Here is a 15,858-nt window from a genome sequence, read left to right as displayed (position 1 = left end):
CTGATGATTACCATCTATTGGGTTTCCAATTCCAGGGAGAATACTTCTATGACAGGTGTATGCCCATGGGTTGCAGTGTGTCACCCAGCTATTTTGAGCAGTTCAGTACCTTCTTGCAGTGGGTCTTCTCAAACATCACCGGGCACCAGGATGTGATACATTACTTGGATGATTTCTTGGTATTAGGTCCCCCGGGGTCAGATAAATGCTGATGGGCCCTTCAGGCCTTGACCGCAATGTTTAAGGACTTTGGGGTCCCGTTGGCTCTGGACAAAACAGAGGGGCCCTCCAGTTGCATTACATTCTTAGTAATTGAGATCGACTCGGTGGCCGGGTAATGTCGCCTGCCTGGGGATAAACTACAGGTCTTCAAGGACTCCATTAAATTGTTATTATCTCAGAAGAAGGTCACCCTACATCAGTTGCAGGTTCTAGTGGGGCAGCTGAACTTCGCTCTTAGGATCATTCCCATGGCACGTCCATTCTCAAGGTCTATCGCTAGGTCAATGGCTGGTTTGTCTGAGAAGCACCATCACACTAAGTTGTCTGCTGAAGTCAGGAGTGACTTAAAATTGTGGGAGGTTTTTCTGCAGGAATTCAATGGGGCAGTAATCTGGCCTCATCTGGCGGTCTCAAGCCCCACTTTGGGGTTATATACGGACTCAGCAGGTAGCAGGGGTTTCGGGCAATTTTGGGCCCCTTATGGTGCAGGGCAGACTGGCCAGCTGCCTGGGTTAACAAGGGCATCACTAGGAACATAGCCTTTTTGGAACTGTTTCCTATCATTGTAGCGGTCACCATTTGGGTTGAGAAATTTAAGGACTGGTCGGTAATCTTCTGGTCTGACAACATGGCTGTGGTGGAGGCAATCAATAGACAGGGGGCCACATGCTGGTTAGTGCTTCGCCTCCTCAAACACTTGATTTTGACATGCCTAAGATACAACATTACATTTCAAGCTAAACATGTGCCAGGGATATATAACAATGCCGCTGATGCCCTATCTCGTTCATGGATGCAGGACTTCCTGCGGTATCACCCTCAGGCGGCGGAGAAGATGACGGAGTTCCCAGCATCTCTGTGGAAGATTGGTGTCCCGCCCTACCAGTTTTAGTCGCGTCATCTCTGGCAGCGCGTACCAAAGGGACTTATGAGAGAGCTTTTCACCAGTACAGGCAGTTCTTGAGGACACAAAAAAATTTCAGACTTGTTTTCGGAACTAGCAATATGTGCATTTTCGCAACATTTGAGGGACAAAGGGAGACCAGCTGAAATCTGTATTTTTTGCCAGACTCAGAAATGCGGAGTCTCAGTTAAACTCCTTTATCATTACACAGGCTATTGCCAGTTGAGCTATGGGGGACCATAGTCAAGCTGACGTGAGGCGCCCAATAACAGCAGTTTTATTAGAGAATCTTTTGCGCAGTCTCCCCGTGGTGTGTTCATCTCATTTTGAGGCGGCTTTATTTGCGGCAACATTCTCAGTAGCCTTTTATGGTGCTTTCCACATCGGGAACTCGTGGGCTCTTCCAGGAGCGATCACTCTGGGGGGCTTCAGCGGGGAGACGTGCTGGTCAGTACAGATTGTTTGTCAATAATGCTGCGTAAGTCAAAAACAGACCAGCTTAAAAAAGGAACGCGCATCACACTCAGTGCAGCTAGCGGTTCCCCCTTTTCCCGATGAAACTAGTAAGAACTTACCTGTCTGTCCGGCCGACGGCAGAATCTACTGCATTGTTTATTCACGGTAATGGTGAATGCCTATCTCGCTACCAATTCTCTGAGGTTTTCAAGGTAGCGCTGAGGGCGACAGGGGTGGATCCATTGGGATACTCTTCCCATTCCTTTTGGATTGAAGCAGCTACTTTGGCAGCCAGCGCGGGGTTTGCCCGTGTCCAAGGTGAAGGGCATTGGTCGCTGGTCATCGGATTGTTATAAGCGGTACATCAGGCCTGAATTGGTTTAGCGGTACTTCATCTTTTATTCCGAGTATGGTTTCTCATGCAATTTTCTTTCATTTCAGTTCCATGGCACCGCGTGTGGTATGGGTCTTGGGGCATTCGTTTGTTCGGCGGGCGGCCTACAGAGTGCAACTGCGCCGTATGCCGAGTCAGGCGGACCAAAACGTGGCTTTCAGATGGTGCGGGGTTGGCAGATTGGGAATCGCACAACATCAGCAGCTCATCACATTGGCCAGAGGATTCGAGGGGCTCCAGTTCCCGGATCTCATCATCATCCACCTTGGAGGCAATGATTTGGTGGGCATGGGCGCAAGGCACTGAGAGAAGCGATATTCATGGAAATCACTAAATTGGCAAAACAATACCCGAACACGGCCATTGCATGGTCTCATATGGTGCCTCGCCGCAACTGGGGCCCAGGAATCAAGTCAAGAACAAGGAATGTTTCCGTGTGACTACTCAATGCAGGTATGGCGAAACTATGCCCAGGACCAGGGCGATTATGGAACATGCCACACAGACTGTTGAACGGCCCCATCATGTTCAACAAAGATATGGTGCACTTGTCCGACACCGGTACTGACCAGTTAATTTCTAACATGCAGTTTTTTGCTCACAGCCTGTTTTCGGGGGGGGAGTGCGAAGGACCTTTGGGGCCCTGGTTGCCCTCGTGGTGGGAAATGAGGTATTAAAGTAACCTGAAACAACAGAGGAGTCCCCAAGGCTGTGGCCCCGGGAGAACACCAGGGATGGGATCCTGAAGTCCTAAGCCAACCTGCGGATGTACACACTAGATTAAGGGGGAAGGGAGCCCAGATCACTGGGGGGGCCATGGGGCTCCCGCTCCTGGCCGCCCGTTACCCCCTGGGCAACTTGGTGTTTGGAGGGGGGGGCGGAACCCTGAGCGGGTGGTCAAGGAACGGTGTAGTCAGGACAACCGCCCCTCCTAGGGATACAGGTGATGTATGGTTCACCTGTGTGGTCCAATGGTGGTTCAGGACAGGAAGGGATCCTGTCATAAGTAATTGATTTATGGTTACTGAAGTTATCTCGGAAAAATGATTTATGATTTATGTAAATATGACATACGTTTTAATTGAAGCGAGTTATGCTATGCATATGTGTAAAGATATCCTAAATATGATAATAAATCTTCTTCCAACAAAGACTTGCCGGTCGGCTTATGGCTGGTGTTGGGGTGTGGGCTTGCTGGCGGTCTCTGGATCCTATAGGGTAATGACTCCGTTTTATTGTGATTGTTCAAGGACAGTTATGTCCCTGTTACTGTTTCAGTTGTCCCAAAGATTCCCGTATCACAGATCTCTTCTTCTTCTTCCCTGTTTGCACTGCAGTCAGGTCCTAGTCAGTCCTTGAGTTCCCCTCTGGCTTTCCCCGTCTCTTCCTGCTTCAGAGAGTAGGCGTACAGTGGCCCTCAAAATAAAGTACATGGTGTGGATCAGTAAAGGGATCATATATCGGCCTACTCCTTCTTCCCTTGTGCCACCACAAGGTTGTGCTTTCAATAGTGCCCACAAATTGCCACCAATAAACATGAAACCCCTGTGCGTTTCAGTTTGGGTGTGTGTTCACCCTTTATTTTCATCTCTGCTCCCTTCGTGACCTGGAGACCCGCCCACCACATCCGTATGGTGCATGCAGAGAACCATGGCACTTGCCTGAAGCCACAATCCTCCTGGGGTGCAGCATTTGGTTCCACAGTGTCCGCCTGTTCTCTGATAGCTGGACTTGGGAGTAGTGCTCTTGTCACTCTCCGTCCGCTCTCCACATGAGTCAGGTTCACTCTTCACTCTGCGGGCCCCCATAGCCTGTGTCTCCCATCCTCATTGTCTCCCTCCTGGCACGCTTGATTCATTGTCTCCATTGCCTTTCTCTCCACACTACAAACTGCTCTTCCTCGGAAAACACGCGTGCCTTTCCAATGTCCGGGTCCTCCCCTTATGTCGTCTACACAATCCCCGGACCACGTGACAGCCTTATGGGCTGCTAGAGCTCTGGAGTGCTCCTTGACTCGCCCACGTCCGCAGCCATGTTGGAAGTCACAGGGGCATCAGTCACTGGATAACACAGCCTTTACACCAGGAATCGACAAACAGGCCATTCCGAATTAGAGCACTGAAAGAGAAAGTCCACATTGCACTGCAGTTTCCCTAGGTTGTGGAAGGCCTGAAACGAAAAAGGCTGTAAGGCCAAAATCCAGTGCAACACCTTGGGTTTCGAGCCTTTACGTAATGACAGACAGGTGGCGGGAGCATGATCAGTCAATGGGTTAATAGAGTGACCCAGTACAGGGATGTGGAACTCCTATCGCCCACGGGACATATTGTTTGGGGTCAAGGGCAACAAGTTTTCATGTTTATTTTGGCCCTGGGACAATTAGGCCCAACCCACTGTAGCAAAAACCCTTGGGCTTCAGTTTACAGAGAAGGGAACTGTCTGCATTTGAGGTAATGTGTGTCCATACGTTAATGCTATTCAAACTTGTATTAATGGTTGAGTAATGAAAAGCCTTCATTATTAGGGTGAGAGGTGAAATAAAAGTTTTAAGGTCACACTTCACTACTGACCGTTGTTCCAGTTAACAAAAAAAAAGTGTACACACTTTTGAAAAGTTTAACAATATGAAGCTAAGAATAAAGTTCCCAGAAGGCTCTCTGATTAGATGCAAATGATTGCAGAAGCTTGTAAGCAAGAGTGATGATTCTTTGCTTTAAAAAATATTCAGAAAATAACATGCAAGTAGGAAAAAAAAAAAGTTTCACTACTATGAAATTTTATGTGCTCATTCTTTGAAGCTTCATTTAGTAAAATGTGTTGATGCATGCCAGGATTTCCTAAAATTCAACAAGATTATGGGAAGCATGAAAATAAGCAAGGACTGACAAAGCCAACCGATCTGACATTTTCTTTGAGTCTTTTTGTTTGGTCAATGTGTGTCTTGTCTTGACATGGCTTTTATAACACTTTATTGTTGTGGGAGTTGCCAGGCCCTCACCATGGTAACAAACACTAGCAAAAAGTAAAAATGTTTTTGGTCTTAAAAAGCACACATTGCCACCAGTGGTTAACAAAGGCCCGCAGCCCCCCTCCAGGGGGCCTGGTCAGCACCTGCCCTGAGTGAATCTGGAGGGGGTGGCCCTCCATGTTCCTTGCGGGGGGCTTCAGTTTTGTTACGCCACTGATTGCCGCAGTAGTTCCTGGCATACAAAAGTACTTTGTATGCCAATATGCTCCTAGTGGAAGAGCATAATGCGAAGACTCACAGTAAAGCCAGCCGATAGAGAGAGAGAGAGAGAAATAGAAGTTTAATAAAAACAAAATGTCTTTGTTAATGCCAGACCTAATAAGGGATCCAATTTTTGTAGAAAGTCACAAAAGTGCACTCATGGTATATGTCTTTGAATTAGTGGCTTTCATGAATTCACAAGAACTTAAAGAAGTAGACCAGGATATCGGACTCTTAGAAAATATTTGTGAACTGTATTTTAGCATGATCAAATATGCTTGTGTAGATTTGCTCATGTGAAAATCTATTGAGCGTTTGCAAGTTCACTTTCCCTCCAACTACTTTTTTCCCAATCCTGGAAAAGCTTCTACTTCTGCCCTTGTCAGTAGTAAATTTCCAACCTTTCTCATTATGGGAAACGATTAGAGAAGAGCTGGTGAAAGTCCTTAAAACATGCAAGTTAGTAGGTTTGCAGACTCAAAGGCATTCCAGCCCTGGAAGTATTGCATACGGCTTCCACCAGCCCCAATATGTAGATCTGCGGAAAGGTGGAAAAATAAGGAAATTGCTATAGTAGGGATTGAAATTGCAGGTGTTCAAGCCCTACCATAGTAGTAGCCCTGGCACAATCAGACAGGCTATTATCAGAGCTCTTACATAAAGAGATTGCTGCCATAATTTGTTGCCGCACTACATGGCACCAAAGGGAGTAGATTTTCTTTCACAGGACAAGTAGATTTAAGAAGCAACCTGTCCCATGGACAAGTAGATATTTTATTAAATTCCACACCCCTGCAAGTAGGTATTTTTGCAGCGCCTCCACAGCCCACTGAATGGCCAAGCATTCCCTCTCTATGGTGGACATATGTACCTACTAAAGGAACAATGTACGGCTCAGGTACAGAATGGGTCAGAGATTGCCTTGCACATCAGGCTGTGACAACACGGGTCACGAACAGAGGCATCTGCCTGCAGCACAAAGGATTTGTCAAAATCAGAACACATCAATACATAAGCCAGATACAGTGCCTCCTTTAATTGCAAGATGATCTGTTCCCGGATCGTAGGCCAAGGTATCTGTCTCCCTGCAAGCTTTTGAGACAAGAGATCTGTAAGAGGACTCGCTATCTCTGAAAATTCTGGGATCATACCTATGGTATTAGCCCACAAGTCTCTGAAATGAACGAATCTCGTTCTTTGTTGTAGTCTGGGGAATTTTTTTTAGATATCCTCAAGTTTGTTCAATTGGGGGTGCATGGACGGTGTAACCCAGGTATTCAGTGTATTCGGTAGTGAACAGGGTGTTTTTCAGATTCTAGGTAAGTCCTGCTTGCTTCAGAGTTTTCAGTACCTGTTCTAGATGTTGCATATGCATTTCCCAATCAGGACTGTACACCATTATGTCATCTAAATATGCCACTGCATACGCTTGGTGGAGTCTCAACAACACATCCAAAAGCCTCTAGAAAGTAGCAGGAGCACCATGAATGCCAAAAGGTAGCACCTTGAATTGATAAAGGCCTGAAGGGGTTGAAAAGGCTGTCTTTTCTCAGGCTGTCAGGGTGAGGGGAGTCTACCAGCACCCCTTTGTGAGGCCAGTTGTGGACATAATTCTCACACTTTCTAACCTTTCAGCCAACTCATCTACCCAGCGCATGGGTTAGTTGACCTCCATTCCCTTTCGGGACAAGCACCACAGGAGAACACTAGGCGCGCCTTGAGGGCTCAATAATTTTTGCCTTCAGCATAGCCTCAACCTCCTGTTCTACTGCCTGTCTTCTGGCATCTGGAATGCCGGAGGGCCTAAGCTTGACCAAGTTCCTTCCATGTGCATGTCATGGGATACCAGTGATGTGCGTCACTGACTTCTGAAAGAAGCCCAGGATACGGACTCAGTAAGGTTTATTTTATGCCCAGTATCTTACATTTCTGAGCCATTAAATAGGACGTAAAGGGGGTTTTCTTGTCGGTCAGAATCTTGTTTGGAAAGTGTATCCAGGAAAAGAAGGAAATCATGGCCTAGGCTACTGACATGATGATCATGCTGGCGAAAGGGGTGGCCACAGGTTATCACGTTGCATAATCCACCAAGATCAGTATGTATTGGCGTCTTCTGGCGTATTTGTCAATGGTCCCACCAAGTCCATCTCATCCATCGGAACGGAACCTCAATTATGGGGAGTAGGAATAGGGGGACTTTTGCTAACCAGTGGGCATATGGGAAATGCAGCACAGAATGTTGCCACTTCCCTGTTCAGCCCTGGAGAAAAGAATCGTTCCACACAATACTTTAGTGTATGTTCCTCTCCATAGTGGCCACCTCCTGCCTGGCTATCTTTTCTAGATGCATGACCTGTTCACGAAATGCTACAGGTACTAGCAGCTGTTCTGTGGTATGTTCATTACCCCGTGAAGCTCTGTACAACAGACCCTTCTTGATGCAGAAAAAAAGGGCCTACCTGATCTGGCTTGTTGTCAGCCACCTGCTTCCATGCATGCATCAGGGTGTTATTGTCCTTCTGGGCCATCATGAAATTCCGTGAGGAAATCTGGAACCCCTCTGAGAAGGAAATGACACAAAGGGCACAGACTTTATGGGACAGTCACGGATGAACAGAGATTACACACTTGACCTTTTTGGCCCTGAGGATACTAAGAGAGAATGTCACGCACAAGCCTCTGCTGTGGACGATGGAACCTTCTACCCCAACGTCAGCTCCAGCTCTGACCTGGAGATCCATGGCGCCCAGCAGCAAGGATGCTCATGGATCAGGGTCCATCGAACACCTTCTTCAAAGTCTGCAAGTGGTAATGGATGTCCTACTCCCCCCTCTCTCCCCTGATGATACCACTTTGTGGCATGGCTTATTGGTAGGGCTACCAGCTTCCACAAGGTACAATTACACACAAAGCCCCATAGAGGAAGACTTTCTCTTTGATGCTCTTTTTTCCGCACAATGCTCCACCCAGTATCTCCCAATGCTAAAGGGGCATGCTCTGCCGCACCCTAGACATTTTCAGGGACTCAGTAAGAGCTAAGGTCATAACACCAAGGGTGGATAACAAATACAAAGCAACACCTGATGATCCACTCTACATACAGGGTCAACTTCCACCTGACCCTTCAGTTGTAGCAACTACACGAAAAAGAGTCACCTCTCAAACCATTGGTATGCCCCTCCACCAGATAGGGAGAGTAAGAGTATAGATACTGAAGGCAAGAAGATCGCTACATAATTGGCAAATCATTGGCACATTTGCAATTTTGTTGGCCTCCTTTCAATGTATGATCAGGCCAACTGGGTGGAAATGGAGGAACTCCTCCAGCACTTCTCAGAAGAAAACAAAAAAAGAGACTACCAAATAGCCTTCAAAGGCAAATTAATATCTAACACAACCGCATGCTGTGACCTAGATGCTGCAGATACTGCAGCTTGGAGTATAAATTCAAAGATCCTTTTGTTTGTCTCCGGGTTCAAACCGTAAATCCAGCAAAACTGGGACATTTTGGCCCGCATATAAGTACCTTATTAGAAATAATTAAAAATGACAATGAAACAGTAAAGAAAATGGGTGCCCTTCAAAATCCTTTCGCCGCTCAGCCTACCGTGGAGGTTCCAGAACCACTTCTCAAGAAACCTCCACATCATACCAGCGACCACAAACCCAAAACGCTTCTTGCAGAGGCTATTTGCTGCAGCCCCTACAGAAGAAACAATTCAAAAGGATCTGCCATCACCAGCAAGCCCGGATTCTCCTCTCATTCCCCTCAATCATATAACAGTAGTTGGGGTCATCTACAAGGATTCTTTCTGGTTTGGCAGAACATCGCCTCCGACAAGTGGGTGTTAGATATTATCCAACATGGTTATTGTCTGAAGCTCATTTCCACACCTCCTAACATTTCACCTCACAAACCACACACAACACCAAAGGTTACGCCAGGAAAAGGACCAAACCCTTCCCCAGAAAGGAGCTATAGATCTCATCCCTCGCCATTAGAAGGGTATGGGAATTTACTTGCTATACCTCCTCATTCCCAAAAAGGATGGGTCCCTCAGACTGATTTTGGATCTGAGGTCCCTAATCAAATTAATTCTATGAGAGCACTTTCACATGGTCACCCTACAGGATATCATCCCACTACTACAACAAGGCATCTTCATGGATACACTCGACCCCAAGAATGCCTATTTCCACATTCCAATCCATCTGCACATTGCTGGTACCTCAAATTTGTAGTAAGCGGACAGCATTACAAGTTCAAAGTGCCCTCCTTCGGAGTCACTTCAGGAGCCAGGGTCTTCACCAAGTGCCTTGCGGTGGTGGCCGCTCACCTACACGGAAAGGGCATGCACGGCTTTCCCTAGTTGGACGATTGGCTCATCAAGACTGCCACTGGTTTAAAGTGTCCCCAGCAAACTCCGGTCACCATCAACATACTGCACGAACTAGGCTTTACCATCAACGCTTCAAAATCCCAACTCCGACTCCTTCAGATCCAGCCTTATCTAAGGTCAATTCTCCATTCAGAGAAGGGCATAGCCCACTCAAATGCCTCCAGGATACAATCCTTTCAGGCACTAATTCCTCTGTTTCAACCGAAAACACCCATGGTTTCAACTGATGGTCAATGGAAGGCCTAGTGTTGGTCAGCCGACAAGCTTGCTACTCTGCCATGGTGGAAAATCTAACAACTTGTTAAAGGACAGCTGTTCTTAGATCCATTTCGAGAGAGGACCGTAACAACGGACGCCTCCCTTACGAGATTAGGGAGTGCGGGGGAGGAAAGGGTGGCATTCCCAAAATGTAACTGTCCAAGGACACTGGAGCCTCAGTCAACTGACTCTCCAAATCGGTCACTTAGAGCTACCAGCTGTTCATATAACATTATAAGCTTTCTTTACTCACCTAATTGACAAAGTAATTCTCTTTCAAGATGGGCAACATTACAGCCATGTATAACCTTCATAAACAAGGGGGAACCAGAATCCCTTAGCTTTCTCACCTAGCTCAGACCATTCAGAAATGGGCTTTCCACCACAAGATCCACCTCTTAGTGGAATACTTGCCGAGAGTAGACAACAACTTTTCTGACCTTAGCAGGATGTTGCAACACCCTGTAGTGGGAACTATACCTGGAAGTCCCCCACCACTACTTCTAGCCTTGGGGACTACCAAAGATAGATCTCTTTGCCATAGCAGAAAACCCCCTTTGACCAAACTTCACCTCCTGGTTCCCACACCCAAAATCCAAGGACAATGCACTATGGATGAATTGGTCAGGGATATTTGCTTACATTTTTCTTCCTCTCTTTCAGCTTCCATTTGTGATTTGCAAACTTAGGCAAACATCTCTCACCCTGATCCAGACGGCTCACACAAGGGCGCAACAGCCATGGTTCATTACCCTCCACAAACTCTCAATGGTCCCGTACGCAACACTCCCCAACAGGCAGTACCTTCTCATGCAGAACCATAGAGAATCAGACATCCAGATCCCAGGTCTCTCAACCTTATGATCTGGCTCCTGGAGGCCTAGAATTTGGATACCTTTATCTCCCACCAGAGTGCATGGACTTTCTTATCCTCCTCTCGGACACCTGTGCTAGTTACAGTTACTTTCACTCCTTTTTCACAAACTTCTTTGGCATGAACCTCTCTCTATACTATGCTTTGCCCTGTTTCATCCTTACCCATCGTGGGAAAACAGTCTAACAATGGAGTTGATGATCATGCACATTATTAGCGAAAGAAAGAGCCACAGTACCTTTGAAGAAAAACAACTTCAACACATCCAAGCCCAACACTAGATGGCAGGATTATGCATAGCATGTGAATCTACAGCAGTACATGCCACACACTGATTACTGGGTAAGTGACGTTTTCCTTTCTCAATATTGAATCTTTCATAGATTCACATTTATCTTCCCCGTGTTCGAGATGGGAGTCCCATGGTAATAATAACACCTAGTGTATAGCAAAGCATTGTCAGCTGAGCTTAAACAAGTGAATTTTATTTTTTTAAAGAACGAACGGTCAACCAATGAGAGAGCAGATTTCAAAGCACTTTTGCCCTCCAGGACCACTATACTTCAGATTTCTTACTGCACATCTCCTTGAGCTTTGTTCAGTTCATCAGTGTTTCTGTTGGTTTATTTAACTTTTGATATCTCACTGTTTACTAGCAAGCTTAAGCTAATTTCTTGGATATGTAATTCTGATAGAAAAAAATATACCAAAAGGTTTCAAGAATGGCCTTTTTAAGCCATGCAAATATTCTAAAAAAATTCAGATCATTTTCTGAGGAGTGCTTATATTGCCTTCATCCCCACCATAAGCTGAATCCTGTAAGCACTGTTGTACTTTTTCAGTTAAAATATTGAAAGACAGAAAACCAGACGTCTCCTCTTGTTACAGAAAAAGGCGGCTATGGGCAATTCCCCCCTTATGGTGATAAAGGAGAAGAAGCATCATCTTATCTCAAGAAAAAGGCAAGCCCTGGCAAAATAGTCTCCTTTGAAGAAACCTCATACAAATGGTCAAGACTAAACACCATGACAGGATCTTGGAGATTGAGAAACAGCTGAAGAAGGAATCTGACAAAAGATTAACTATGGTCTGAGCCTTCTACTGTCTCATTGAGGGAGTCTTCAGAAAAAAGAATGCATTGAAGGACCTGTCATCGACAAAACATGCGTCGTCAAAAAACATTAAAACCAACATCTGCAACCACTATGTCAGCCACAAATACTACAATGAAAACTTCTACCTTGATGAAATAATCTACAGTGATAGCATCTGTGTTGGCGAGACCATCAACCATGCCATCTATGAGATCATTACCCTCAAAGGTAGCTATTTCATTGGCAGAAGACCCATTGCAACTAACCACCTTCAAAAAACAAAGGTTAATTGTCAACTGCATCGACAACAGCACCGTCAATCGGCATATCGACGGTGCAACCCAAAATAATATGCATCACTGAAGAAGGGATTCCAATTTCTATTCGTCCAGATCAAATGTCACTGAGTAAAGTTTCTCATCTTCCACCAGCACATCTACTAGTGGTGGAGGAATATGACAAGTGAGGCCCTTTGGGTGTAGCATACAGCTCAACCGAACTCTATGTAAAGTGCCAAGACGACAACGACAATGAATACTTAGAGGGTGACTTTTCATTCCAGCACAGACCTCAGGATAGGCAATATCCTATGAGGCTTTTGAGGCACAGTAATCGAATGATGAGGATGACGATGACCATACGCACTACCAGGAACCCATGATGCAAGTTCCAACAGCATCAGTTACTGATCTTTGTCAAATGCTGGTGAATTACCACAAAAAGGTTTCTGGAGTCAGACAACCCCCACCACAACCAACCACTACTGCGCAGTGTACTGAGTCTTCACTCACTCTGCTTCTAGAACACCAAGGGCGAAGTCCCCATGCAAAACAGAATTAAGCAGCGTTCCCAAGATCTCTAGCACCTATTACAATCCATGACAACTATGTGAATGGTGATGATGAGGAACCGGAAGAAGGAGAAATTAAACATGATCAGACTCCTATGTGTGGGAAAGAATGGGACAATTACATCACTCCACTTTCTGCACCTACTACACCACCACCAGCAAATTCCACTCCTGATGACATTGGAGGCTTCCATGCCCTCCTAGTTTGAATATTAAAAGATTTGATCTTTCAGTACCTGTCAAGAAGCCATGATGTTTCCTTATCAATTTTAAGAACTCTGCAAGGAAATCAGTCAAAGCTAATACAAATGTAGACTGTGTATGGGTGAAAACCCTAAAACTAATGAATCCAGTGACAGCAGCTGCAGTGATACCCTGCCTAGATAAAAAGTACAAAACTCCAGAAGATTTTCCATCATGTCTAATTGGATCTCCATGTCCAGACTCCATATTTACGCACGCAGCTCATAGGAGGTCAAGAAATCCAGCTACTCCATCCTCTGCACTACCCAACAATGAGAGTAGGTGTTTAGAAAACATGGAGGAAGGTTTCTCTGTGACGGCTGCCACAGCCATCAAGTCATTGGCTATTCTTGGGAGGTGTAATAGGCAACTGTGATCTGATCTTGCTGACTCCTTAGAATGTTTGCCTGAAGGAAAATCAGAGGAAGCAAAATAAATATTACAAAAAGGAGACAGAGCATTGGGCAGATTTATCGATACTTCAGTGGAGATTGCCTCCACTGGCTTTTGACAAATTGCAGGGGCAGTATTCCCTGTAAGACAGAATTGGCTGAAAACAACCTCTTTTGTGCCAGAGGTACTGGTGGAGATTAGATGTTCTGCACCGTGCCAAGAACCTCTTTGCTAAACAAATTTGTTAAAATTGGGTCTCTAGTTCGCAGAGGCATGCACCCCATCCATGTAGGGACCACAACCCTAGTTGGGTAAGTCAGATACACACCCTAAATTAATCTGTGCTCAACCTCTAGTAGATTGGCACAGAGTAGTCAGGTTTAACTTAAGAGCAATGTGTAACTTATTTGTGCATCAGTTAATTACAGGAACACTGTGAAGGGCACCACAAAAAGACTTCACACAAGTTTTAAAAAAACAGAGAATATTTATCAGAGTAATTCAAGACCAACATGCCAAAAATCCAATTTGAAGATCTCAGGATATGAATTTTGAAAGTTTAAATGTGCAACAGTACTTTTGAATTTCATGTGTTACACTGGGTGCGATCAGAGCCATAGATCGTCAAATTGTGCAACTTCAAAAAAGTATCTGTAAGTCAATGCAGGATGGTCACTAGACAAGATCTTTTGTGGGTCCCTCGAGACCGTTGTATTAGGATCGAGTCATTCAACTATGAGAGAGTGCAGTACAATTACAGGGACTGCACAGGTCCGATTACACACAGAGTACCTTGTGCAAGGCACAGAGTACAGACAAGCTGCGGGCACTGGTGGCCTTGGAGACAGACTCCCGATGTTGTGCTGTTCCGTTTTTTGAGTGGCGCTGCAGCGGTCTCACCTTGAGATTGCAAGCAGGACAAAACGTTGCTCCGGGCAATGCCTCGGCACGGGAAGGCAGTGATCTAGGTATGGCGACGCTCCACTATCAAGCGTGGGTCTGTTGACAAATATCACATTGAGCTTCGAGCTCCACTGATGATCAAGGCCAGGTGTTGTCATCAACTAGGACTCCACCGCATTTGGAGATGAAGCATGGCTACTTTGACGTAGTGAACGGGGATCGCTGAGTAAAGTTTGCAGGAATCGCTGCCTGTAACATATTGTACACCGATCATGGCAGGGTTTAACTGCTGCACGCACAGATGGCAGAGTCCGGTGGTCAGGTAGAAGGTATTTGAAGTCTTTAATGGCCCTGAGACTTTGAGAACAGGGGCAAGCCAATGTCCTTGGAGAATCTTGGGTTCAAGGATGGAAAGGACAGGTCCAACTCCAGGCAAGAAGCAGCCGGCCAATACAGCAAAGAAGTATGCAAAGTGCAGCCCCTTCTACCCTACAGCACAGCACACAGCAAGCATTAGGCCAACAAAGCAATACAGTTAGCAGCCCAGCAGTCCTTCATACTGGCTGAATGGCCTTCCCATAGATTTCTGATTTGGTAGGGTTTGGGGTCCAGTACTTGTATCCAAATAATGTGCCTTTGAAGTGGGGGAAACTTCAAAGAAGCCTTTAAAGATCACAGGGTCTCTGCCCTTGCTTCCCTGGCTCCAGACACTCTACAGGGAGGTATGCAGCCCTTTGTGTGAGGAAAAGTGCAGCCCTATTCAGGTGTGTCTGCTCCTGCCTCCCATCTAGCCCAGGAATGCAACCAGGATGCAAATGTCACACCCCAGCTCCCCTTGTGTGTGACTGTCTGGGGGGTATGCTCAAAGCCCAGCTGACATCTACCCCAAATGTGTATTCAGAGTCAGGCAAAGGCACAGAATGGTTAAAGTAAGAAAATGCCAACTTTCTAAAAGTGGCATTTCCAACTTAAAATGTTAAATCTGACTTCACCATAAGTTGTGATTTTAAATTGTGAATCCACATGCTCCAAATTTATATATTTTCCCAGTGACGAGTTACACTTAAATGTTGCTTTAAGGAAGGTAACACCATTGTTAAACTATAGGTGTTGAAGTAGTGAAACACAAACATGTTTTTCATTACCTGGACATGTTAAACTTAAAAGTACGACCACGTTTTTAAATACACTGCACCCTGCCCTTGGGGCTTACCAGGGCCTAATTTAGGGGTAACTTATATGTAATAAAAAGGAAGATGTTGGCCTCTCAAGTGGGTGCACTTGCCAGGTCAAAATGACAGTTTAGTACTGCACACACAGGCTCTGCAGTGGCAGGCCCGAGACATGTTTACAGGACTACTATAGTGGGTGACACAATCAGTGCTGCAGGCCCACTAATAGAATTTAATTTACAGGCCCTGGGCACCTATAGTGCACTTTACTAGGGACTTACAAGTAAATTAAATACGCCAGTTGTGGATAAGCCAATAGGAGCAAGTTTAGAGTAGAGAGCACATGCATTTTAGCACTGGTCAGCAGTGGTAAAGTGCCCAGAATCCTAAAGCCAGTCAAAACTGAGGTCAGAAAAACAGGAGGTCAGAAGGCAAAAAGGGTACCAGGTCTAACAATGTTGCTGAC

General features: G+C 45.7%; 1 protein-coding gene across 2 annotated transcripts in view; it reads left to right on the top strand.

The window, feature by feature from the left end:
• FAM120B (family with sequence similarity 120 member B) overlaps nt 1-15,858 on the top strand; it is a 1,000,164-nt gene that overhangs the window by 388,538 nt on the left and 595,768 nt on the right. Inside the window, exon 7 of one of the 2 annotated variants that reach the window (XM_069235019.1) lies at nt 2,024-2,347. The exons of the other annotated variant lie outside the window; for it this stretch is intronic. Within the exon in view, the coding sequence (XP_069091120.1) occupies nt 2,024-2,254 (231 nt within the window). The 3' untranslated portion in view covers nt 2,255-2,347. Of the gene's footprint in view, nt 1-2,023; nt 2,348-15,858 lie in introns of those variants that run through there. 2 annotated transcript variants of the gene reach the window in all.

This window comes from Pleurodeles waltl, chromosome 5 (genome assembly GCF_031143425.1).
Source record: "Pleurodeles waltl isolate 20211129_DDA chromosome 5, aPleWal1.hap1.20221129, whole genome shotgun sequence".
NCBI classification, from domain to species: Eukaryota; Metazoa; Chordata; class Amphibia; order Caudata; family Salamandridae; genus Pleurodeles; species Pleurodeles waltl.
Note: the sequence above shows the minus strand (reverse complement) of the source record. Positions and strands in the feature narration are given on the sequence as shown.